Raw genomic sequence first — 25,513 nt, forward strand, 5'->3', positions numbered from 1 at the left:
CGACGTGTGGTGAACAGAACGATGGGAAACAAGACAATACCACCCCCTCCATTATCCTACGCACAACGAGCCAGCCAGACCCTGACCTACCTCACCAGCTCTCCCCCTACCACCTAAGCTGTCTAGCTTACACATATTAGCCAGACCTTACCCTAACTAACTCGCCCAAGCCGTCCCTAACTGTGTCTCTAATTGTAACTAATCAAACAGACCTTGGCAACAGCCCTATCTCCCCTTACCCAACTAGCCTACGAAACACAAAACCCTAGCAAACTAGCCAACCTGTCCCTAACCAGCCTTTGGCATGAACCCTGCCCCGACCCCATAATAGAACTAGCCTCATAAACATTAGCTCTACCATAACCCTAAAAACCGAAGGCAACCTGCCCATATAACCCTAACTCTAACTCCATCCGCCTAAAATCTCGAACGTCATCACTTCCGTCAGCGAGCCCTTTTCACTTCAAGTTCTCCTTCCACCGCCGGCATTCAAAGGAGCACGCAAAGCCTCTTGAGCAAAGCCCTGAAGGTGCACCGGTGCCATCTTGGTCACCCCGATTCCCCACGCGGCGCCAGCACTCACCCCTGTCGGTGGGGCTCTCCAGTCCAGTGAGCAGCGCCGTCCTGCCATCGGCTGCGCCGCCGCTACCGCCTCCTGCCGATGACGAGTCGCTGTCGTCCTCCACGCAGTCTGGTGACCGCTCCCGGTCGGCGCCGCCGGTCCGGCAAACTTGACCCGTCCCGTCCGACGGTGCGCGGTCGGGGTCCCACAGCCGAAGCCTCTTGACGGGCGGTGACAGCGGCAGTTCCTGCGCAGAGGGAGCGGCGACCGTGCCCCGTTGTTATGCTGTGCTCAAAATTGTATTATTCACCTTGTGTGACCCTCCCCCTTCCCCCGCCAGAAAGATTACATTTTAACAGAACTTCTGGAAAACCATCATGTTGTGGAAGAGTTCAGATTTTTTAAGACAAAGGTATGTATAGCCCACTGTACAAACTGATGTCTATTGTACTCTAGACAAACAATTAGCAGTTAAACTTTCAATTAATGTGTGAATGCATTATTCAGTGTTTACATGTTATAGTCTTCACTTTAAACCTCAAATTGGTTTGTTTGGTGCTCTCTCACTGCCAATAACAATCTGCCTGCCCGTTCTCCAACCACTGAACGATCTGTCCCCCCCACCTACTCTGCTCTTCCATCACCAGGCAGTCTTACGCCCCCTTGTGGTAACTCCGGTTCAATGGTACAACACAGGGCAGAGTAGCGTCAAATTTCCGGTACAGGACAGTGGGGTGATGATCACTCGTGGTAGCATTATGGTAGCGTTATGGGAGCTGTTCAGAAATCTGAATTGTTTACAGCCACTGCTGAAGCGGATTTTGGAGTCTAAATATTGTATACAGCCAGTACCTGCACAGATTCCAATGCTGCACCTAACCCAAACCCTTAATGACGAACCTAAAACACTAACCCCTAACTCCTCATTGAAAACCCCAACCCTTCACCCAGAACCCCCCACCCTAATCCATAACCCTGACTGCTAATCCATAACCCCACCCTTCACCAAAAATTACCAACCCTTCACCCAAACCCAAAACCCCCAACTCCGAACCCATAACCCCAACCCGGAGGTATTAGGGGAGTGGCAGGGTGGGGTTAATGCCCCCCTCCCCCCCCCCCATGCTATCATGAGATAGTAGCCAGGCGAGGTGCAGGGGGTGCTGGATCTCTCACCTGGGTGAGGCGGCACTTTGCCTCGGCCGTCCTGAGCCCCGCCTGCAGCGACCAGTCGCGGCGCGGCGCTTCCAGTTCCAGCTCATCTGGTGGTGACAAACGACAACGTTATGTACCGCCAGTGACAACCGCGGAAGAGACCCATTTACGTATCCAGGAAACGCTTCGACTTGGGTCTCGAGGCAATATATTCAATTGGCTCCTGCTGCATTGGGAGGTTTGCATTAGAAAAATGTGAAAATTACTCGTAAATTACCTTAACGGGTAGAAGCACGTAGCTACGTCATCCCCGGACTATTAAACTACTGCGACTATATTTGTCTGTGAAACATGGCACCTACGTGATGGCCTTGCACTGTAAGAACGGTGCACATACCAAATTTATGAATCTCTAGGGATGATTGGTTGACGAACGAGTAGTCTCAGCGTGTGGGAGGAGACCAGAATGCATTGAACGTCCACAAGAAGCTACAAAAATATTTATTTTGTCCTATTTGTGACTCTCTGCATGAGCAACCAATCTCACCTTGATTAGGAGGACTTGCAAGGCAAGATTGAAAAGCCAATATCAATCAGGCTGTTGTGTGTAAACACAGGCAATCTAATTAAGCCTTTTCCCCATTGTAAGCCTATAACTTCGCATATCAATGCCAGAATTATGGATCGCTTGGGGCCATTCTGGGCATTAGGAACGTGACGATTCACCCCTGTGGGATCGAGTCATTTTGACGATTCGGGTCCTACAATGAAAATTTTTTATCTGCCATTGCGGTTCACTTAAAATCTACAACACAGTGCCTTAACCCTTTAAACATAAATCAATTGGAATAATCGCTATGCGAACAGTGACATTCCGAAAGTGCAGAATTCTCAGTCCACCGCTAACCCTCCCCCCCCTCCCGACGGCGAGTGGCAAGATTGGTAGAGGCGAGTGGAAGACGACGTTACCGTCTCTGGCAAGTTTCTCCCGACTGAGGCATTAAAAGCTGACACGCGGCGGCCGCTCCCGGGCAGCCGCCGACGGTCCCCGGCGATGCCCGGCAGCTCCACGGCACGTGCCGCATCTACCAAACGCTGCATCTCTCCCCCGGACATTAAACCGATGATGGCTTTCTTCGGTGCCTTGTACCCTCTGGACGGGCTTGGGAAGAGCGGCACAGCCAAGCGGAATTCAAATGCACATTTGTAGATGATGAAGAAACCCATCGAAACTGTTTGAATGCGTGCAGGCTGGAAACACAAAGAACAACACGCGAAGGTGTGCCGCTCACTAACAGCAGGCAGGCTCGACTCTCATCACGCCTTCCATGCGCACCATGTGACCACATTTATTTCTAGACCAGTGGGTCCCCCCCACCCAAACTATGATCCCTGCAAGCCCATGGGAAATGGAACCGTTGCAGATCATTGGATTTGTTCACGGAAAAAAAACCAATTTTTGTTCGCTCGCTTAAAACGTGAGGATTGACGGTCGCCCGTGGGTCCACGAATGGTGGGGAAGCAGGGGTCTAACGCCATCACCTCACTTTTAAGCTGACGACCTAGAGACAATGGCCACATGACATGCACACAAGGCACGATGGGAGTCGTGCCTTCCTGCCGTCCGCGAGCAGCACACTTGTGCGTGTCGTTGTTCCTAACAGCCCAAGAGGAGCCGAATCGAGGTTATTGCATTTTTAGTTTTTGGACAGCAGCGCATGGTGGCGGCTTCAGAGGAGAGAGTAACGTTCTCAGACACACAAGCAGCGCTGTGCCAGGTGGCTCTCACCGAAGAGTCGCCCTGCAAGGGAAAAACTACAAACACAGACACGTTCAGAGCGCTTGCTTTCAACTTCGAATAACGGAGTACAGCAGTGGTGGCACAGGATTTTGGGTGAGCAATGTGCGGATTCAGAGAGGGCAAAATGGCCGTGAGCTATCGCTACCTCTCGGCATCCACGTGTCTTCCCGCGACAGCGTCTCACTGATCATCAACTTCGGCTCGTCCTCTTCAGAGTCAGAAGAGGAGAACACTTGTGCAGAAAACACAAACGACAAGAGAGGGGAAGGAACAAAGAGATCGTCAGCCGAAAACACGCGTTCATTCATTTCTCATAAGTGTTTTCACTTCGAAGTGCTTCGGTTAGAAACACCAAGGCTGAGTTCTCTAGTTGCCTGGATGGATAAAAAGTTGGCAAAGTTTTGCCCAATCCCGATTATTTGTTATTATTTTACTGTCAGAAACAGCACAAGCCTTTTAAAACCAAATATTGTTGTAAAGAATCTCAATCATTCCTTGTACGATGAGCAAGGCCACGTAACTTTTCTTTGGGCAGGTTTTGCTCCAGTGATCTTTGGGAAACTGGCGTAGGGAACCATGCCCATAGTTTCAACTACTGCTTCGTGCGATGGAGTTGCAAGACCAGCAGCAGAACATCCAGCAGCTCGTGATCATGGCATAAACGTGCGACAAAAGTGAGGATTCTTACTGTAGGCAGATTCCAACGACTGGCTGTGCTTCATCCTCGTTTTCTCCCCCACGTCAAACAGTCCCCTCAGCAGCAGCGGCGGGCTCGGGACCTTCTCTTCCGGCGCCGTGGAGACCGGGGGACGCACGGCCACGCGGCTGTCGTACAGGGTGGAGGGCGGCGGGGCTACACGGCCTAGCGCGCGGCCGTCAAAGCTCCCGGGGGGGCGGCCGGATATCGCCTGTCTTGGCGCGCCGGCTCGCGGCGGTGGTGGGTGGTACGATGGCACGGGTCTGGCGCCAGCGCCGTGGTAAGTAGCCAGCGGGTGCCCTCCTGGCACCGGGAGCGGTGCCCTGCACGAGCCGAGTGGCGGAGGCTGCGCTGTAGCACACCTCTCCGGCGCTGGGTGCCTCTCGATAGCGGCACCGCTGCCACCGTACGGGCCGTAGTACCCTGCCAGCATGCGGTTAGCGTAGGGTGAGATGGTGCTGCTGCTGTCGCCATGGACAACGTGACCATTTGGCGCCCGCGAGACCGCTGGCGCCTCAAAGATCACGGTCCTGGCTGCCGTCACCACCGAGTTCTGCCGTTGAGCCAGGGGCAGGTTGTCGCCAGGACGTGAGGCCAGCCCGCCGTCCGCCGGCAACGGTGCGTACAAGGCGCTGGTGAGGCAGTCCGCCGTTGAGTAGCGCGTGTGGGCGTAGGAGTAGCCGCCTGACTCGGAAGGCAATGGCCCCACTCGCTGCTCGTGGGGAGGGCACCAGGGCGCCGTACGGCTGTCGATGACCGCCGTCTGCGTAACACCCATTGAGGCAGCGCCCTCGGTATCGCGGAAGGGCATCGATTTGGGGTTCACGCGGCTGTTGTAGGAGTCGTCATGCAAGTTCGATCGCGCTGGAAGCCAGGGTGACGCCTGACTTACACGTTGCTGCTGGTGGTGCTGCTGGTGGTGCTGCTGGTGGTGTTGCTGGTGGTGTTGCTGCTGGTGGTGTTGCTGGTGGTGTTGCTGCTGGTGTTGCTGCTGCTGCAGGTGTTGCTGCTGCTGCAGGTGTTGCTGCTGCTGCAGGTGTTGTTGCTGCTGCTGGTGTTGTTGCTGCTGCTGGTGTTGTTGCTGCTGCTGGTGTTGTTGCTGCTGCTGGTGTTGTTGCTGCTGCTGGTGTTGTTGCTGCTGCTGGTGATGTTGCTGCTGCTGGTGATGTTGCTGCTGGCGATGCTGCTGCTGGCTATTATGCTGCTGCTGGTGATGCTGGTGATTCTGCTGCTGCTGGTGATGCTGCTGCTGCAATGCAACATTCTCCCAGCTGGGGGGCGGTCGCGCTATCACGCTCGTCCCCACGGAAAGAGACGGCACGGGCGGTGGCGACGAGGCCACCTGGCGCCCTGGAGTCGGCGGCGGCGATACTTCCTGCCCACCGGGGGTCGGGGGTCGCGAAGTCTCCTGGGCGCCGGGGGTCGGCGGTCGCGAGGATGCGTGTTCCCCTGGCGACCCCGGCGGCGAGCGCACGTGTCCCGCCGGCGTCGAGGGCCGAGACGACGCATGGCCGCCCGGCGTCAGCGGCGGGGAGATGGCGCGCAGGGTAAGCGGCGGGGGCGGCGACGTGGCTCGGTGGATCTCCGGTCGCGAGGATGCACCGAGAAACGGCGGCGCCGCAGGGCCTCCGTGCCTCCGGGACGGCGAGGTGACGTGGGCGCCGGCGGGAACAGACTGTGCACTGGCGTGCGAGGAGCGGCCCGCGGGTGGTAGGGATATCGGGAGGCGGCCGGGGGCGAGAGGCGGCGGGGACAATGGGCCGTGCGGCGCCGTGTGCGTGGCCGCCTGTCCAATGGGGCCCATGGGCATGTTGACCATGGCGAGCATGCCCTGGATTGCATCGACGTTGGGAGAGGTAGGTGTGGCCCTGTCCGGAGGAGGTCAAACAAAAACACGTGTTAACGTGACAATACGCATGACTATACGTGCGACCCTGCATCGATTCAAATGTATAAACAAACAGTAGAAGATAAATAACATCGTGCACGCGAGAAGAATAATTATCCGTACGGCGCTTTGTCGATCCATTGCTGGACGAAGATCCTCTCGACGCCATGTCAATCATACGGTTGTTTGACCATACTTCACTACGATGCTCAGGTTGGGCTGAATATCACTCGCCATCGATGTTGGAAATCGAACAAAAGTTTGTGGGTTCACAGCGCAGTGAGCTAATTCTCATTACCGTACGCTCGTTGACCTAGCAAACCCTCACCGAGTCTCATGGCTACTGTCAAGTGCTCTGAGGCGGCGATGATTGCTATGTATATTCCAATTGAGTAATGCTCATCACTAGATCAGTACACCCACCCTGGAGATATGCGCACAACTCTTGATTTAAAAAAAAAAATACATAGCACTCTGTGCTAAACCCTACTGCGCCACGGTCTAGCCCACTTAGTATTATTGCCCCCCTAACTCTGAATATTATTGCCCCGCTGGGCTTACCTGATCACGCTGCAGACGGCGCCCGTCTGCTCGCTGGGCCTCCTCTCCGCCCTGCGAGCCGGCCCCTGCTGTCCGCCAACCTGTTGACAAACCGCCCTTAGCTGCTCCAGCAGGCTGTCACCGCCACCGCCAAATGCAGAATTCCCAGGTTCGGCGCCCGGCATCCATTTCGCGAGGTGCTCCTCGCCGGAGCGCTGTCGGGAGCGAGCAGTTGCCGCATCCGGTAGGCAAGCATTAGCCGTGTGCTGCTGGTTTGGTTGCTGATGCTGGAATGGCTGCTGCTGGTGTAAAAGCTGCTGCTGCTGCGGCTGCTGCTGAAGCTGCGGCTGGTGAAATCGCTGCTGCGGCTTGTCCATAACCTGTGTCTCCAGCCACGACTGGCCAGGCCAGAGCTCCTGGACGTGCCGCTTGTTGACCGCGCTGACGCCATCGCTCACTGCCGAATGGCCCTTGTCCGCTGGCTTCTGTTCTGTCCTGATGTCGAGCCACAAGGCCGGACGTGCAGGATGTTGCCGGGGCTGCTGCTGCTGCTGCTGATGATGCTGCTGTTGCTGTCTTGGGTGTTTGGGTTGCTGCTGCTCTTGAAGATGTTTGTGTTGCTGATGAAGCTGTTGCTGTTGGGGATGTTTGTGCTGCTGCTGCTGCTGCTCTTGAGGGTGTTTGTATTGTTGCTGCTGCTGTTGCTGCTGAGCGTGATGTAGTTGCTGCTGCTGTTCAGGCTGTTGCTGCTGTTGAGGGCGTTTGTGCTGCTGATGCTGCGGTCCCTGCTGCTGTGGCTGCCTCGCATCAATCTTAACCCCATTCTCAGACGACTTTTGCTTCAACACATTCAACCCATTCTTTTGCACCTCTCCCCTGTCCCCACCACCCTTAATCCTGGGTTCTCCTGCCCCCTGCTGTGCCTGCTGCGCCTGCTCCTTCAAGGGTGGAACCTTCTGCATGTTCTCCGTGCTGCCCGTCTTCGGTTCAGCCCGTCGTCCCTCGGTAGGGCCGGACTGGCTCTGGTGAAGCCGCTTCTCTCCCGCCCGGCACTGCCCGCTGTCCGTTTTGACGTGCGTCGCCACTGCGGCTGCTGCCACCGTTTCTTTCAGCTGCTGCCTGGGGGCATTGGGATCTTTCCTGAGGTCCTTGCTGGGGGACTCCTGGCCCGCCTTGCCCTCCGCAAAGAGCTGCTGCCGGTGCTCCTTGCCATGCGATAGCTCGCCAACACTGGAGGGCACCATCACCCGCTGTTCGTTGTGCTTGGCCTTCTCTTCCACGTGTACTAAGCCTTGGGACCTTGCTTCGCCATCCACCTTCTGCCTGCTGTTGCTGCTGCTACTGCTCGACTCCTTCACCTTCGGGTTGTTACAGTCACCGCTGTTGCCACCTTCCTTCTTTGGCTGGACGTGGCCTCTCGACGGGCAGTCCTCTCGCTCCGACTCGGGCCTCGTCACATGCTCCTTGATCTTCAGCTTCACCCGGACTCCCTCGCCGCAGGCATCCCTATCGGCGGTCTTGCATCGCTCCTTCTCTCCACGCGGCCCTGCGTCTTTCTCCCGTGAACCACCACCACTGCCGCCACCGGCCTTGACCTCTGCGACGCGCGGGCACTCCTTGATGACGGGCTCCGCACCCTCCGACCTGTCGCGCCTCTCGATCTTGATGCGCAGCGGTCCCTGCTGGGGCGGCTCCCGGCCACGCTGGTCCCCGCTGCCGCTACGCCGCCCGCAGCCCTCCTTCTTGATGGAGAAGATCGGCCGCGAGCACTCCTTGCCCTTCGACTTCTCCGCCGCCTCGATCTTGATGCGGAAGGAGCCCTGCGGGAACTCCTGCACGCGCGCCTTCACTTCGCCCCGTGGCTTGGCCAGCGCCGGCGCGGCCGCCGCCTCCTTGGTGTCGGGCGACGCCTCCCTCTCCTTCTTGACAACGACCACGCAGAGTCGCCCTTTGACACGCTCGTCCCGGCTGCCGTCAGGATCCTGCGGCGGGGGAAAGGGAGCCAATCAGTTTGCGTGCCAAACCTTGACGGCGAAAGAAAAGGCCGCACTGTGCGAGGGCTGAGCACGGTCTGCTGGCGGTGAGGCAGCCTGGGCCGTGGTGTTTGTGATGAGCAGACGCACGAGTGTCCGTTTTACAACCGAGATGAGAAATAAGAAGCTACTGTCTTTGCGGTTGTGCCGTATAGCTGCGATGTATTTTCCGGTTATAATGCGCGCTGTACATATGAACAATGCGTGGTATAATCCGGAAACAAATCAGCGAGTTCAAGTACAAATTAGAATATCCGAGCTACATGGGAGTTTACATTCCAGAGTATTTGGATAATTGACCGCTAGCGATTCTAGTGCCCCCAGCAGGCCACTCTAGGAACGGCGCTCAATGCGATTTTCCAACGTTGTTTATGTTTGACTTTCTTGTTTTCAACACTCAACCATTACATAGCATTCGGGTCCAGCAGTCAAATTGGTCTTGTGAACCGACATTCCAGCAAGTCTCATCAGGAGTGTGTGATCCGCATGGTGCAACTTGCAAATGAGAATTATAAACTGGTCCACAGTTTGGGGGCTTAAAGAAAATACTGCCCAAAAAAAATGCCCATGATATCCATTGACAGATGTAAAAACATCCACCAAGACATCACAAATCACATTGTGTATAATTCTGGTATTCGTTGATACTGTGGTATTAAAGGACTGAGTGATAGAGGGAAAATGGGGAGATCAACATCCAGCAGCGGATAGACAATGGCATATGACGAACAATGGGTTTCAACCTCGCGCGTTTCACCCCATCAAGCATAGAGTTGAGAGCCTCAGTCCAGTCACAGAATAGGAAAAAAGGCAACACATAAAATATTATTTTCACTTAATTGGCATATATCTTGCTCTAAAGACGCCTAAACTTTGGTTTGTCATGTGACAAGACAAGCGAGAGGGTGCAGAGCCTAGTGTAGGCGAGAAGGACATGAAAGGTTCACAGAAGAAGATCTGCAATATCTAATTTCAAAGGTCATTATATAACCAGGAGCATTGTAAACGTCTTTGTCTCATGGCAGACTTCTTATACCCGTGACATAACATCAATAAGCCCAAATAGAATATAATTGGTGGAAACAAAGACTTTTCTGGAAAGAATTAGGTCAGCGCATACCTCACTTCTAAGCTTATGATTAGAAATGGTATCACAATGACTCTCGACACATTTCCCCAACTGTCGTCACGTGCATTAAAATCAAGACAAAGGAACCATCCTCTCCCTGTGTGTGTGGGTGGAGGGGGAGGGGATGCGGTGTTGGGAGTGCTTGGCTGGGCAGCGCTAACCCGGGAGGGTGCGCCGGAGGAGGTGGGGTGGCGTGGCGAGGCAGCGGGGCTGGGCGCGCGAGGTCCGTCACTTCCTTCCGTCTTCACGGCCGCCCCCAGAGCAGCTGTGGGGCAGATGGGAGCGCACGTCAGCGACCGCGATGCTCACAACGTGCCAACGCGCACGTGCGCGGTTTTGGGAGCAACCAACTGGGCCGTGCCCAGCTGGGCGCACACATACACACACGCACGGGCACGCCCACACACACACACACAGGGACGCACTCGCCGACGGCCAAACACACCCCCACACACGCGTGCGCTCACGTCTGCTCACGCTCAAAAAGATAAAGCTCCCCCGCGTACATTTTAATAATGTTGGGGCAAGTGCTGTTGGTGATCAACAAGAGCGGTGTGGTTTGCACTATAAGGGTGGTGGGGGTGGTGTGGGTGGTGTGGCTAGAACACGACCTTTGCCTCCACAATGATCGATATTTACACACCGCAACAGTGATTGATATCTACAAACCACAGCAATCTAGGGGAGGCCCAGGACCCGTTCAGAAATTAGTCACTGTTGTTGACCGAGTGGGAATCCCACTCAGGTTAGATGGATCGTAGCACAGAAACACGCGTACACACATGCACACACTTATGGCCAAACACAGCACTGCTTCCTCCTGCTTCTGAGCAGGACACAATCTACAAAAACAAAAATGAACACATCGATACAGCTTGAGCGTTCCTTAACTTGATCAAGTGTGGTTATGATGAATTGTGAAATTTTTACCAAAGTTAAAATAAAAACCCACTGATATTTGTATATAACAGGGTGTTAATGTCACAGCCCAAATTTAGCATTTATGAAACATTCTCAAGTTTTACAAATTTGGAAACTGTACTTAACCATTCTTCCTAAAATAGCCTTACCACAGGTTGCCGAAGGAAAACCCAAGCATCTGGAAAATCCTGTTTAGACTAAAATAAGAACACTGCAAACGAGAACTAGATCAGCAAACAACTTCCTGCAAAGGGAGGGAATGCATGTCCACCGAAAGGAGATGGAATGAGGCCTTCATCAAGCAGTTGATTGATCATAACCAATTGACAATGATACTCTGATTGATGATGACGATGATGATGTGTGCGCACGAGCATGAGAGATGGCGGCAGTTTGGGGGGGGTTGGGGGCTTGAACCAGCAATGGACTGACCACGGTCGATGACGAATCATGTGCGTGACGCGAGACCACACGTACCGCGCTCGGCGGGCTCCGTGTCGCTCCTCTTGGCTCTGTGCGCCGGCGACGCGCCAACGCCGGCTCGCGTGGTGGCGCCCTCGTCCGAGTCGTACGTGTACGCGTCCCTGCCGCCTGCACCGCCACCCGCCGGCGGAGTGGAGCCCGGTGCCGACATGCGCGTCTTGTCCGGGACGCACTTGCGCTTACATGGCAAACGCCCTTCGCAGCCACTGTCGGTACGGCGAGGCGGGGGGGAAAGGCGAACGTCGATTGGTGCGCAATTGAGATTCACGCAAATCATTCAGCGACACTGACCACTTCTGACAAATCAACAGTGGAAGCGTCACTTCCTAACTCCCACGAGATTTCCGGTTTGATCTAAGCTTAATTTATGCTTGCCCAACAAGTGCCTTTGATTTTGCTGGAGAAACAAACGAAGTCCACCTGGTTAACCACAGGCACCATCGAATGGCTTTCCGAACTCAACACAAAGTTGTAAACCTGCTCTGTTGTCTTTCATGCTTTCCATGGAAAAGTAGGTGATGATAATCCATCAAATCACCACGTAGGAGGTGATAAGTCGGCGCTCACCTGTTCGCATTGCCGTTGGCCAGCACGAAGGAGAGACGAGCTTCCGGCGTGCGGAGTTCTGGCTCAATCATGGCCAGCTCGCCGGGACGACTCCACACGACGCGGAGCAGCGAGCTCGGCACGTCGTCCTGTTGCCGTTGCCGCCGGTGCAGGGTTGGGAGTGGGGAGGGATGTAGAAGGGGGTGGCACAGGAGGAGGGGGGGGGTCAGCTGAGTTTTTAAATTCATTTGATAAAATATTTTTTAAAACCAACTTTTTTCAATCGGCAGCAATTTTAAAGCACCAGGCATCTGGCCTCCAAAACTCACTGCAGTCCACGCCCAGTGTGGCACAGAGACAATCAGCGGTGATGTCATTAAGCCCATTAGATCTTATGCTTAAAACACACGTTTTGTAGCTGGTGTAGCTCATCGGCTAAATCATTCTTTATTCCATACTTAGGCAAATTCATGCAGGCCTCTGAACGTGGTGCCGAGAAGAGTTTGGGGGCAGACTGCACCTCATTTCCCTAGCCCGCTACTCAGGATACCACCTCACTCTTTTCGAGAAGTGAACTGCACTACCTCACTTTCCTAGCCCGCTACCCAGGATACCACCTCACTCTTTTCGAGAAGTGAACTGCACTACCTCACTTTCCTAGCCCGCTACCCAGGATGCCTCACTCTTTTCGAGAAGTGAAATGCAGGTGGAGGTTACTTCATTCAGACAGGCGCCTAGGGTTAAGGCACTTCAGTCCAGTGTCTTTCCAAGGAAAAGGTTGGCAAGCAAAATAACGAGCCATTTTTTTTTTTATTCGGTAAAAAAAAACCTCAATATTTCAAGAGCCGCAATGCACGTGAACAACGTCAGGAAGCGGTAAAGAAAGAGCCGCATGCGGCTCCGGAACCGCAGGTTGCTTGACCCCTGGTCCAATGTCTCACCTTCTCCTTCTTGGGTATGACCATCTTCCTGAGCGTCTCCTTGGTGTGCAGCTCCAAGATGTCGAGGTTGGGGATCACCTTCACCTTCTCCTTCGTCGTCTTCTTTTTCGCCTTCCTCCGGCCGCCGGCGCCGCAGCGCTCGCGCTCCCTCTCGCGCCGATTCCCGGCGGCGGTCCTGCTGAGCACCGCCCTCCGCCCTTCGCCCGTGCTCGTTAACTGGCGACATGGCTTCCGGGGCACCTTCACCTGTTGGCGCAACCGCAACAGGCAGCGCGTGCGAGCCGTTAGCGCCATGGTTGCCATTTAACATTTGAAGGGTTTAAACAATATATGCAGAATTCCGTTGTGTGTGCCCACCGAGAAATGATGTATATATTAGTCCATGAGCCTATTGGATTTCCAGGCCAATATTATCCAGCAACATGGTTCAGAAAGTAGGGGTTTGGTCAAAGCAGGTAGACTGTACGTGGTACAGCCGTTTAGTCAATCCACTTGTGGATGAGGACCTCTTCCCCACGCCATGCAGGTCGTTTGTTGGGGTTATTTGACCCCATTTCACCACCACGCTGGTCAGTGCGGGCTCATAAAAGTGGAGCGCACAGATGTAGCCCTGCTCCATCCAGTACAACATCGCCCCGCAGCAACCTGTAACAACCTGCATTATGCTGGCTGGTTTAGTATACATTCGGGCAATGGTCTATATTCATACCTCACCCATGAAGAAGGACTGCACCAAAAACGTTATCCGCTAATTGCATTTATTATCCCGTTAGGGCCTTGTGTTACTGGCCAACGTGTTGAGCTTTTGTCATTTACGAAACAAAATAAAACAGCACCAATTTATTTTCCCGGTAAATACCGCGTCTCTGTGCACAAGCGAGCTAACGGGCGGACGGACGGACGGACCCACCTCCCCCAGCTGCAGCTCTTTGCCGAGCTCCTTGATGAGCTGTCCCGGCCGCAGGTTGTCCGGGATCTCGCGCTCGTGCTGCTCCACGTTCTGCCGGCGCACGCCAACAACGCGTAATGTCACTCGTGCACCGCTCTGCTACGTCCCGTGGGCATGTAACGATCAAGTCCTCCTCCTCCTAACGTGATCAAGTTATTTACACCACTGGAACCTCATTTGCCAGTAAAAAAATATGATAATTGGTTTTTTACCCTTCTATCTGGCAACAAAACTGACACCTTTTTTGAGTTGTGCGCCTTTTGGCGTCATCTGGTCCAACCCATGTGAGACTAGGCTCTAAGGAAAGCTGTCTCGGGTGTGGACCAATCAACTTCAAGGACAGTGCATACATTATCAAAGTTATGTTTTTTGTTTGCATTATGACTGCAGGTATTGTGGTGTATGCAAACATGACTGCTTGTAAAAAAGGTGTCAGTTTTTTTGCCAGATAGAAGAGTAAAAAAACAATTATCATGATCAAGTTAATCCATCGTTAAGTCTTGGAATCGCAGTTGGATTTCGGAATTGGTCGCCTACTCTATGGGGCTCATATAAACAGTCGTATTTGTAGCGTAGCGTTTTTTTCTGTCTCATTTGTAAAGTCCATACTGTTAGACCCATATGTAATGTATTGTTTGTACTGTCCGTACGGTCCCATTTGTAGTCTCATCTCTACGGACTCATTCTTACTGTTTGAACGGCGTCATATGTTGAGTCTCCCCCCTCTACCCTTTTGTTTGGATCATGTGTACCCTTTTGTCTGTGCAATATCATTCACTATTTGTTACTTGTACTGTCTGTATGGTCTCACTTTATGGACTCATTTGTACCGTCTTGTCTGCAAGAATTTTACTACCCGTCTGTAGTCACATCTGTCCTGTCATATTGATAGTTCATACTATATAGCCTGTATAGCGTGACAACAAACACAGGACGTCTCATCCATGCTGTCTGCCTTCTTTGTTCCCGTATATTTCACTGCGACCAATACCGGCTAAAGTAATAACCGAATTAACAAAAAACTTGCACGAATCAAATGTTCCCTATCATTACACTGCCAACGCAATGGTTGGGTACTGACGGTAACCACCTGATCGTTACATGCCCACTCGTTATATGCGTCCGGTGCCCATTCTCCCCCTCCCTCCCCCCCGTATGCTTTATATCTTCCCCAATGCGGGTCAAGGTCCACCCAAGTGGTTTCCAGCTCGAATGACCGTTGGGTGCCGCTCGGTTCCAGTTCGTGGCCCCGAACCGGTGGTGGAAATTCCACATTCTTTTGGCGAGGGCGAGCATACCCACAGAACAACCACTGCAAATTTCCCTCCCCCCCCCCCCCCCCCCCCCACCAAGCAAAAGGGTTGCCGAGTTGATCAACTCCAGAAGGATGAAGCGCTGTCAACAACCCCTGAACTTGCGACCTTCCGATCACAAGCCATGCGTTCCAATCAATGCGCCACGGTTTAGATTTCCACTGTGCACGGGCGCTCATACTCGCAGTACACACGGGGGACTAGGGTTTAAATTATTTGCCACAATATGCGTGCAACATTCGCAATGTGACGATTACCACAGTTTGTGTATTTTGCATTAAAGACATTTCTGATGAGCTGTGCTCTAAATTCCAGTACACATGAACACATGAAGCGTCCTTGAAGGGTCTTCAGCCACAGATTACAAGACAGAAGCTTTCTATTAATTGCAGCTTTTAAATCTATCAAGCTTAGAAACTTAAAGCACACAGGGAAATGAATAAACGAATTACGAATATGATGACATCGTATCATCGCCATACCCTCAATTATAATACGCTTTACAAAGCACTAACTTCACAGGTAATAGCTATTAATGTATCATTAAAAAAAAAACCTGTTTGCTATTTCAGAAACATTTTTATCGACAAAAAAACATTTCAAAAGAAAAATGTTCAACGATATTCACTGCATGATATCCATATGATACTCACACTTTCTTCTGTATGACATATCGTAAGTGTCGCTATTTGGCAGCAACCACACACATTTTACACACGGACCGACAAACTCGATTTTCAAAACGCGGAATTCGAGGTGTGAAAGTTTGCGTTCGTTGTGCATTTTGAAATACATACGCTTATCGCAGTTTTTCCTCACATGTTCAGAGATAACATGGCTACGGTAACATTTGAAAGAATATAAAAAATAAGAAATGTTATGCTTGTGCGCCTTAGCTGCAGCCTAAAAGATTGTGAAAATAGAAAAAGGCAGTGTTAGGTAAAGCGCGTTGAGGTCAGGTTTGCGGTTCAGATAGGCAGCAGGGGTTGGTGTAAAGGGGAGAAGAAAGCAGAGTTCAGCATTTGCAAAGGGCAAGGTGAGCGTAAGGGACAGTGTAAGCACAGTAGCAGGAGTAGCAGCATGTTACAAGCAGAGCCATCACGGGGTAGAGAGCCACTGATGAAAAGTTGTGTTTGTGGTGCACCTGATATACGTACGCGTTTACTGCAGTGTATCCTCACACGTTCGGTGTTAACACAGGTCCAATAATGCTTAATAACAAACATTGAGTAACAAATTACGTTCGGGGTGATGACATGGTCGAGCGGTCTGTGCATTTGCCGGTCGTTATTAAGAGGTCCGCGGTTCAAGCCCCGTGATTGTCCTGGTTAATACTGCCGGTGTGTTAAACATAAACTATATTCTTTGGTTCTCTCGGTAAAGTCCCGTAGGTAGAAAAAATAATATATCACGACGTTTCGATCGCAACACAAGCGGTCGTCCTCAGGCGGAGAAAATGATCCAGCAGTGGAACTGCTGAACCATGAACTACTACGCACTGTCTGTTTCACTGCGAAAGCTAACGATCCTGTGATGTTATTTGAAAATGAGTAAGCCACACTTGTGCCAGTGTTGTGGTCCAAATTTGTTCAATATCAGAGAACTACTTGCAATTTGCTTAACTTGAAAAACCAACAGCAATGTCACCCCCTAATGGCAGGCTAATACCCACTAAGCAGCACAATGCTGTTGTTCACCTTGTGCAGCATAGGGACCCCGCTGCCACTGAGAGGGGGCAGAGGGGTCCCCCCCATGCCCCCCCCCGTCAACCCCCTAGGTCACCTCGGCTAAATTACACCTAAGAATTGAAATGGTTGAGAAGAGATGTGATGTATGGCGCTTTGAGTTGCTGAGGCAATTAAGCAAGCACCCTAAACATGCAAATTCTTACCCTAACTTTGGCACAGATATATAAGGGTGGGGAAAGTGAAGGAAGTGGAGTAGAGAGCGAGGTTAAGTCTCAGCCCAATGCCATTCGGCTCGGGAGGAGCTGTCATGAGCCAAGGACCGGGACAAAACTCCGAACTAGCCCCATCGCTGGGAGCCGAACGGGGCGGGTGCCGCGAGGCTCACCTCCTTCTGAGTCCACGCGCGGAAGGCGTGGAGCAGGGAGCGAGCCCCCTGCATGACGTGGGTTCGCGGGCAGTCGCCGTCTTCGCGCATCTCTGCACGCACACACACACAAATACAAAGATCCCCCGTATAGCATTAACCGACTGTTGGGACAGGACACGCTCGGCCGCCTTTGTCTCCCCAGTGGTGATGTTTACACACCGCACCAGATACTGATTTGAGATCGAGTTCAGATAATCATCTGAACTGTGTCAACTCCGGTTGCTAGATTCGCAGTGCAGCACGTTAACCGCTACACTACCCCTGCACGTACACAAATCCACACACATGTATAAACGGCCAGGCAAGCAATGGTCACAACACTGGCACTCGCGATTCGGAATGGCGCATCGTTCTTCCTCCCCCATTATGGGTTCTGTTCTGACCTAAACCGATCAGGATGGTGGGGAAATGTCAGACTTAGCCCAAAATAGGTTTTTGTAGCCAATGTTACAATTCAGAATAGATTTTTGGGATAGGCCACGTTGTAACGATCTGGCCAAAACGCAACCCTCCTACATGCGACAAAACAAATAAAATGTGCTCGTACGAGCATTTAACGACGCGCCAATTATTATCATCTTGTCTGACCGGTAAGTTGAAGAACAAACCTCACAACCAAATTGAGCATCTTGTTAAATTGGGTTGTGAGAACAGTTCTGGAATATCTTGACCGATTCCGACCTGCTCGGTGTATTGGGAACCGTCTCGCTAGATAAAGGCTGGGGTGGAGTGGAGGAGGGGGGAGGCAAACATGCTCCATTGCACTCTCGGTACCTTTCAGCATCTCCAGGAGGCTCTTGCCGGCATACCAGCACATCGACTCGAAGTTCGGGAACTTGAACACCTCTGGTGTCTTTAGCCTCGTCTCGATGTCATATGCCCTGCAAACAAAAGAGCACAATACCACACATACTTGAAGTGCAAGTTTTATTTTATATGGAGGGTAAAGGTGGTGCACCCCTCAAATTGCCCACTCATGCCACTGCCAGTGGATGTGAAGTGATGATTGTGCTAGACATTTGAACACTAACGATAAGTATTCTGTGTGTATTCAGTTCCAATATATATGTGGCATGGCATTCTGGGAATTTGGCAAGACCAACCTTGAAGCTTGTATTTTAAATTGTATAATAATGAACCCCCCAATGTAAAAATCCCATTAAATCCCAACACAAGGCCAGGCACACCGCAGCGGGGTTGATTAACTGCAGTGACACGTGAAACGCGGCGATTTCAGCAGGAGACATGCGCTTCCGCGTAGCCCTAACAGACGAGGCTGGAGTGCAATACGCAGGTGACGAGGCGTAATGGCAGGGGGAACAGAAGAAGGGGGGTGTGGGGTGGGGGCCATAGAGTCGGCTCAAAGCACCGCCGCATTGTCCCAACCTGATTTGCATCTCCACATTAAGGCTGTGCAGGAAGTTTCCCCCAAAGGCAATGCAGTCGTATGGCGTGAGCACCGCGTGGATCCAGCCTGTACGCACACACACAAAGACAGACAAAGATCCCCCCGTATAGCTTAGACTGTCGTGGGGGCAAGTGCTGTTAGCACATGATGGGGCTGGCACAGCCAGCCTTGATCCACCCAGTGCTGTGTTTACACACTGCACCGGGTGTCCACTTGTAACCTGTAACCGAGTCGAACGAGGGGAAGACCAAGATTGATTACAACATCCGTCACCTATTTTGGCCACGAACTGGGATTGAACTCAGGTCGCCAGGTTCGTAGCATGGTGCAGCGCCAACCACCACACACTACCACGTGATGAAACCCTGTCGACCAAATTCAGGGATGATAGGTATCATGGGCTAGCGCAGCATGCCCGTCTCAGAGCTTTCTCTGCACTGCGATTCCCGTGCCCACAAAGGATTGCTAATGCCGTGAATAAGAAGAATCCTGCGGGCGCCGGCACCTGCATCTAAGCCCGGCACCTCTACGAGCATTGGGCCTTGGCTAAGAACACTGTACGCGTGACTCCAACTTTAAGAAAGAGAAGACACAGCTCAGAAAACCAACAGCTCTTATCTTCTAGCTACACACCCAGGTAATTTCTCAAGTCTGTCTGACAATTGTCTGGCTTTGGTAATGAAAAAAAAGACAAAGTCACAGTCAAGCAAACCATCAAATTATCTTGTGACAAAACCCGAAAATGTTTAAAATATGTCAAAGAAGTGACATTATTCGAGTAAGGTATAGGCAAAAATAATATCTTGTACAGCCCTTTGAAAACAGACTGGTGAATGTAGGCCGCCTCATATCATTCAATCGCGGGGGTTCCATGACCATACTTTACCACGTTCGTCAGTGTGAGTTGCCAAAGGAGGTACTCTGTCTGTGCGTGGGAATCAAACTCAGGTGGACGGCTTCATTGCTTACTCATGCCACTACTGGTCGAAGGGCCTCCATTAGCTCTAGAGACCCCTTTAAAGGGGTATTTTGGCCTACTCTTCAATGCTGGCCAGACAGATTCAGAATATTTGTTTATACTGGAGGAATCCCATGAGCTATAAAGTTATTTTCACATATGTTCAGTAGGGGCAGGTCAGAACGTTAAAACAACAAACAATACAAAAACACAAGGAGTGCAAAGTATAGAAATAGGTGGACATACCCACAATTTACCCCAACACGTGCAACTGGCGATCGAGTAACTGTGGTGTAACCATTGATACTGGTGAAGAACAGAGGTGGGGGGTTTAAGAAACTTTGCACATCATTTCAACTCCCAAACGCCAAGGGATCGAGTCGAACCAGAGACCTCTGGATCGCAAGTCCCGTATGTTGTAAGTTACAGCACGCCAGCATATGTGGCTATGGGAATCCCCGACTGAAATTTTCAAGTCTTTTTTTTCTTATCTAATTAATGAAGCTCAAAACTCACGTGTCAGAACCCATGAAACGCGCCATGTTCCGTGGCCCAAGCGAGAATTGCTTTAGTTATAAAGGATAACTGTTCTGTAGTGGACGGCGACATCGCTGAAAAACTGTCGATTTTGACTTTAAGACGGAGCTCGCACATGCAGACCCGCCTGCGGTCACGCAGCTCCATCGCGGCCCTCTCCAAGCCGACAGAAATGTGTCAAGCATACGCTAACCATCACTGTCGCTCACGTATTTATAGCCGAGCTGACAGCTGCTCACTCTAACGGCGCACAAAGTCAGAGTGACTTTCTCAAGCATGTTTGTCACACATGGTATATGTAGTAGAGAAAGAAAAAGCATTTTCAGCAGCCGGCTCTATTCACAGGGCTGCAAATGAGATTAAATAAATTTTTTACAGAGAATTTACAGCATACCTAAACCTCCTTTCCCTGTAAAGCACCTTGCCATTATTTTGTACAGTGATGCAGTTGCATTTAGATGCTATACAAATTCAAATTGTACCTTATTATGTTGCCGTGTTGAATCTCAAGACGGCCGCAATTCTACCTCCATTTAGTTACCGCCCTGCCAAGCCAGCGTTACGCGCTGGTCACATTTCTCCACCGTTTGCTGATAGTGGACAATCACGATGCAATGGCCAATGGGTATTTCAATTGCTTTTATAGCGGGGCAATTTTATGAAAATCAAAAACCGACCCGACTTGCAAACCATCACGTGTCATTTTCTCAATTCAAAACGGGACCTGAATGAGTCCCGCTGCTGCTACAAAATACATGAAGAGACTACGAAACACATCAAGACCTTTTAATTTTGCGGACATGTACTTACGATGTGTGTCCCAAAGGCTGCAAGACAAGGCAAAGCCTTCAATATCACAGTCAGGCTTGCTTTAGTGATATCACTTTATTGACATTGTATTAAAAAGTGAAGTTTCTGCCATGTAAAGCTAGTGGCTGCGGGGCATATGAAATTAGGTTACAGGCCAGGTATGGCCCACTCACAAGAGGTTTTCCCAAACCATGCTTTAGGGGTAAAAGCAAATACAACAGATATATGTTTTGTTTCCACATAGATATGTTTCCACATATAAAATATGTCTTCAGTACATCATCCTATTGGCTTTCCAGACTAATAATATTATCCAGAAGCATTTGTTTAAGCAAACGAACTCTGGACCAGTGACAACCTTCAGGATCTCATATGCATAAATAGGCTTGTTATATACATGCTGCGGTATTACCAGGCCAAAACACTTCACAAAGAATATAGAAACCCATTCAAACCCAAAAGGCAAGAGTACACAAACTCATTGTGCGTTGCTGCGAATGATTATGGGTAACAGTAAACATCATTAGTTCATTTGTTTACTCAGGAAAGCATCACCAAGTCTTAAAATCCTCTTTGAGGAGGCTCCTGTTAGGTTTCACGGTCGGGAGGGACGATTGCCATGTGTTTCTCAATTAATTCAAGACTCATTTTTCAAATTTCGTTCATGTGGACCATATTGCTGGCACACATTGCCTACTAACTTTCAAATAAAAGTTGTGGGACCTTATCCCATCCACTGTGAAGCGAACTGTGTATATTTTATTGGTTAATGCACCCGCAGTCTTAACTAGGATGGCCGTGGGCTCGAACGGTGAACCTTTGCAACAAGAAGGAAGGGGGGGGGGGGGTGGGCAAACGTGCTACTGCCGGATTATGTCACCACCCAACAAAATGCCTACTTTAAGGGATGCGGGCCGATCACGGGCATGGCCAATGCCCCCCACCGCTGCGTTAAAAGGGCAAGGGGCGGCCGTGCGGCAAAGCAGAAGCACCGCAGCAGCCGCACAGCGGACTCTGCTAAACGATCGTGGCGCCGACCGTGAACCGTGAAGCATTGCCACAAAAAACGTCACCGGGTGAAAATTGAATCCACGTGGTCGGTAACACAGCCCCCCCCCCGCCGGGTGGCAATTACCCGTCTGGGACGAGCCCACCGGCGTCGTGACCGGAGAGGGAGCGCCGGGTGCACACCGTGTTGCGACGTAAGGAGCTTCGCGCGGATGCGTGTTTTTTATAACACTTCCCAACAAACTAAGGATTTTGTCTGCATGTCTGTATGTGTGTAGCGTAGGGTTTCAACAATTCTGAAGATGATCCCATACGAACAAATGTTTTTGCGTAAGTTGTGCTGCTATTTGGCACCGGCCAAAATGATCAAAGGGTTACCCCAAATTTTGGCAGTAATACAACTGTGCTAAAAGAAATATCCATAGCTTCAAAGGCAATGTCATTAAATGTGAGGTAACAAGATGATGCTCCACGTCATGAGCACACCTCTCCTCTCAATGATGCCATTCACTTTATCACGTGGTGTGTGCCTTCATCTCGCCGTGCGGCTTGGAACGTTATTCTTGTTATTATTGCTAATTCAACACTTGGGAGGACGAACGCGTGGTGGAAATTATTACAGAATCCACGCATATGGGTTCATTATTCTACCGAGGGAAGAGCCATTTGCATTTACTATCGCTTAAGCAGGGTACAGTTATTGTTGTTGATATTATTTATTACTGTTTACTTTGGATGTATTGTGCTCATATTTCAAAATTGAGCTTTAACACTAGCAAGCAATGGCTTTGTTCTTGAAAACGATGGCCAGCACTTTTTGGGAGGCAAGAATTTGAAGACCAACATCGTTTTTCCAAACTCCCAAACGAGGCTAGGAGGTGGGTGAGTACAGCAAAAGTAGGTTTGTCAACTCATCTGAGGGAACTGCAGAGTTCTAATTCCCTGGCATGCATCGGGTTTTCTCCGGATCCTCCAACCTCTTCCCGCATGGCAAAAAAAAAGAAACTCGAAAAAAAATTACCACCAGGTAAGGTCCACTGAGCTATGTAGCTCTTTTTCAGAAGAGGCCTGGCCACAAATGAAAGCTCAACCAAGTGGCTTTTCACGTGGACATTTATAGCAGCTATATACGTAATCTAAACGCATGTTGTTTCTAAATGTGGAGGGGAAAAAGCGGAGGATCCGGAGAAATCCACACCACCACTGGGGGAGAGAGACGAAAACTCCAATTGTGCGGGCATCGTCAAGGGTTGGAAACGAACCCATGATCACATGTATACCAGGCGAGGTAGTTAACATCTTGACACTGTGGTACCCACAAATACTACTCGTACAAGAATTGTCCAAACTAGACAGCGCGTGACCCTTGGGTAAAAGTGTTGAGACTGTAAGGTTCTCCTGCGCATATAAATGGAATTTGAAATGGCAGAAGGCACACTTATATAACTCCCTGAAGAAATATCCAGGTGGCTACAATAGGATTAAAATGTCTGGCTGTGAAAACCAGATTAAAGTTGGGGAACGGACCGACCGGGGGGGGGGGGGGGGGGGGGGCGCAATTCAGCAGCACAAAAAATTTACGCGCGAGCACTCCACGTGACCCACGCAGGTTGCAGACAGCACTCCGACGCTGTCCCAGCCGACATTGTCCGAAACTGACATGAATCTTTCTAATAATAATGCTGCTTACAGCATCGCTTGTGCCGGTGTTGCTCCCTTTCTCATGGGTTGCAACGCCGGGAATAGAGTCTTGTTGTTCGTCTGCAACGTGCGACGACAATGTCAAAATATTATGTTGTTGAAAAGTTAAATGTCGTTGTCGCTGCTGAAGCAGCATTGTCATTGGATGGAGGGCACATGGGTCATGACAGAAACGCGCCACGGCATCAAAATGTTGAATAAAGAAAATTGGCTTCATCTCTCCGTTAAGGTAGATAACACACTAACCTTGGTTATATCACGTTTGAAAATGTGTTTACAATGACATAACTGAGGCGAATGTGTTATGTAAATGTGCCATGCGTATTTAAACATTGTTCAAGTGTTTAACATGCCTTTTTTATTTTAAGGCCAAGAAGCATTTGTTGGCTTAGATCCAATACTTGGTTTAGGGGAGCTACATTGGCTGCCCTATTTAGGTGAGAGGGGAGGGAAGGTGAGGGTCAGACCTCATACCCTCTCAAGACTGCTGTTAGAGATTAAACATGCATAGCGAATGCCTTCGTCACGTGCAAATACTGTATTCTCCAGATGCGAAGACACTTTTCTCCCTGTATTTTACAAATCAAAAGCTGTGGGGGTGTCTCATAATTCGGACGGTGTTTTGTGACCGGATTGTTTAACTTTATTAATGCCGGGCACAAGTTTGGGACGTTTCTACTCTCTTAGAGCGTCTGATAATCTGGTTGTGTGGCTCAGCGGGAGAGCAATCATCTCGCTCGCAATGGGGAGGTGGCGAGTTCAAATCCTGGTTGGGGGTTGACTCAGCCCATCCTTTTAAGGGGGTTGACAAAATGAATATCATTTTGTGGAGAAGTCAATAAATGGCTCAGGGCTGTAAAAAAAATTGATAAGCACAGCTAAAATACTAATTTAAGCAAGAAATTACTCACTTTTTTACCTATAATCCAGACAATGTGGTAACATCTACAAGGAGAGTTTAACATGGGACAAAGTTTCACCGTTTTAACCTCGGCTCGTTGTACTAGGCCGCTGCACGGTAACACGGCCCTGGCGTCGCTCGCTTGTAATCTCCGCTCTCAATTACATAATCGCGCCCAGACGCCGCCGCGCTAAGCCAAGCGAGACGCGCGCCGTGAGCCCAGGGATTCCCGCCACGCGGCGCACCGGCATGGTGGGGGGGGGGGCGGGGTGGGGGGGCGCCGTATCGTCGTCGAGGTGCGGTTCCGTTCCTGGGCACAAGCGAGTGGTGAGACGGTGAAATGAGCGATGAGTCGGCGGTGGCGCACGCGGCAGGCGAGCAGCTTCGCGCCACTGCCCGCCGTTTAGCTCACTCGTTTGTCTCCATTAGTGGACGTGTCGATAAGGGGGGTAAGCCCCCCCCTCCCCCCTACAACTACACTGCCCCACCTCCCCTCAAACCCCGACCCTTTCCCCCGACACCTCACGGACCTCGTCGCGCACTCCAGTAAAAATCGATGGCTCTGCGGTGGCGGTGGCGGAGGGAACGTGGCACGGGGTGGGGGAGGTGGCGTCAAGGTAGAATTGATTAAAATTTAACTCGCGCTATTATATTAAAGGGTTTCCAAATGAAATCAGGAAGTCGGTGGCGACAACACAACGATGATATGGATGTTTAATTTACACGGGGCAAGGATGCACACGTACGTAATTGAAGACTTGTTTTTGCACAATCACATTTAAGTGAGCATAGGCAAGAATACATGTTTTTAAAACCGCGTGCTACATATATTAGACTCGGGTCGCAACATGGCCTAGTAGTAGCGTATTCGACGCTTGTCGCAGAGGTTCACGGTTCGAATCGAACGGCCGCCCTGATCATCACTGCGGGGTGTAATAACCATAACATGACACACTGTCTGCTTCACAGTGTACGTTAATCTCATGACGCTATTCACAAGAGTAGGCCATCGTGTACTGGCGTCAAGGATCCAAATTTGTCAAATTAAACAACCTGCAAATTACTCAATTGGGATAGCAATCATCAGGCAGACGAATGTCACTCCTACAAATGAGTC

The 25,513-nt window shown here is 50.9% G+C and overlaps 1 protein-coding gene across 3 annotated transcripts in view; it reads right to left on the reverse strand.

Annotated features, from left to right (window-relative positions):
- The window catches only part of LOC133355410 (uncharacterized), a 76,909-nt gene that overhangs the window by 11,247 nt on the left and 40,149 nt on the right, over positions 1–25,513 (reverse strand). For 2 of the 3 annotated variants that reach the window (XM_061572692.1, XM_061572690.1), the window contains exons 8-20: positions 18,460–18,547; positions 17,848–17,954; positions 17,032–17,123; positions 13,607–13,696; positions 12,697–12,942; positions 11,777–11,904; positions 11,204–11,415; positions 9,967–10,070; positions 6,665–8,625; positions 4,207–6,083; positions 3,664–3,750; positions 1,739–1,824; positions 584–809 (exon numbers count right to left, since the gene is read on the reverse strand). In XM_061572692.1, coding sequence (XP_061428676.1) covers positions 584–809; positions 1,739–1,824; positions 3,664–3,750; positions 4,207–6,083; positions 6,665–8,625; positions 9,967–10,070; positions 11,204–11,415; positions 11,777–11,904; positions 12,697–12,942; positions 13,607–13,696; positions 17,032–17,123; positions 17,848–17,954; positions 18,460–18,547 — 5,304 coding nt within the window. The remainder of the gene's footprint in view (positions 1–583; positions 810–1,738; positions 1,825–3,663; positions 3,751–4,206; positions 6,084–6,664; positions 8,626–9,966; positions 10,071–11,203; positions 11,416–11,776; positions 11,905–12,696; positions 12,943–13,606; positions 13,697–17,031; positions 17,124–17,847; positions 17,955–18,459; positions 18,548–25,513) is intronic. The other variant, XM_061572691.1, reaches the window with a different exon arrangement.

Source organism: Lethenteron reissneri, chromosome 51 (assembly GCF_015708825.2).
Source record: "Lethenteron reissneri isolate LAM-NWPU_2019-01 chromosome 51, ASM1570882v1, whole genome shotgun sequence".
In the NCBI taxonomy this organism is placed as follows: Eukaryota; Metazoa; Chordata; class Hyperoartia; order Petromyzontiformes; family Petromyzontidae; genus Lethenteron; species Lethenteron reissneri.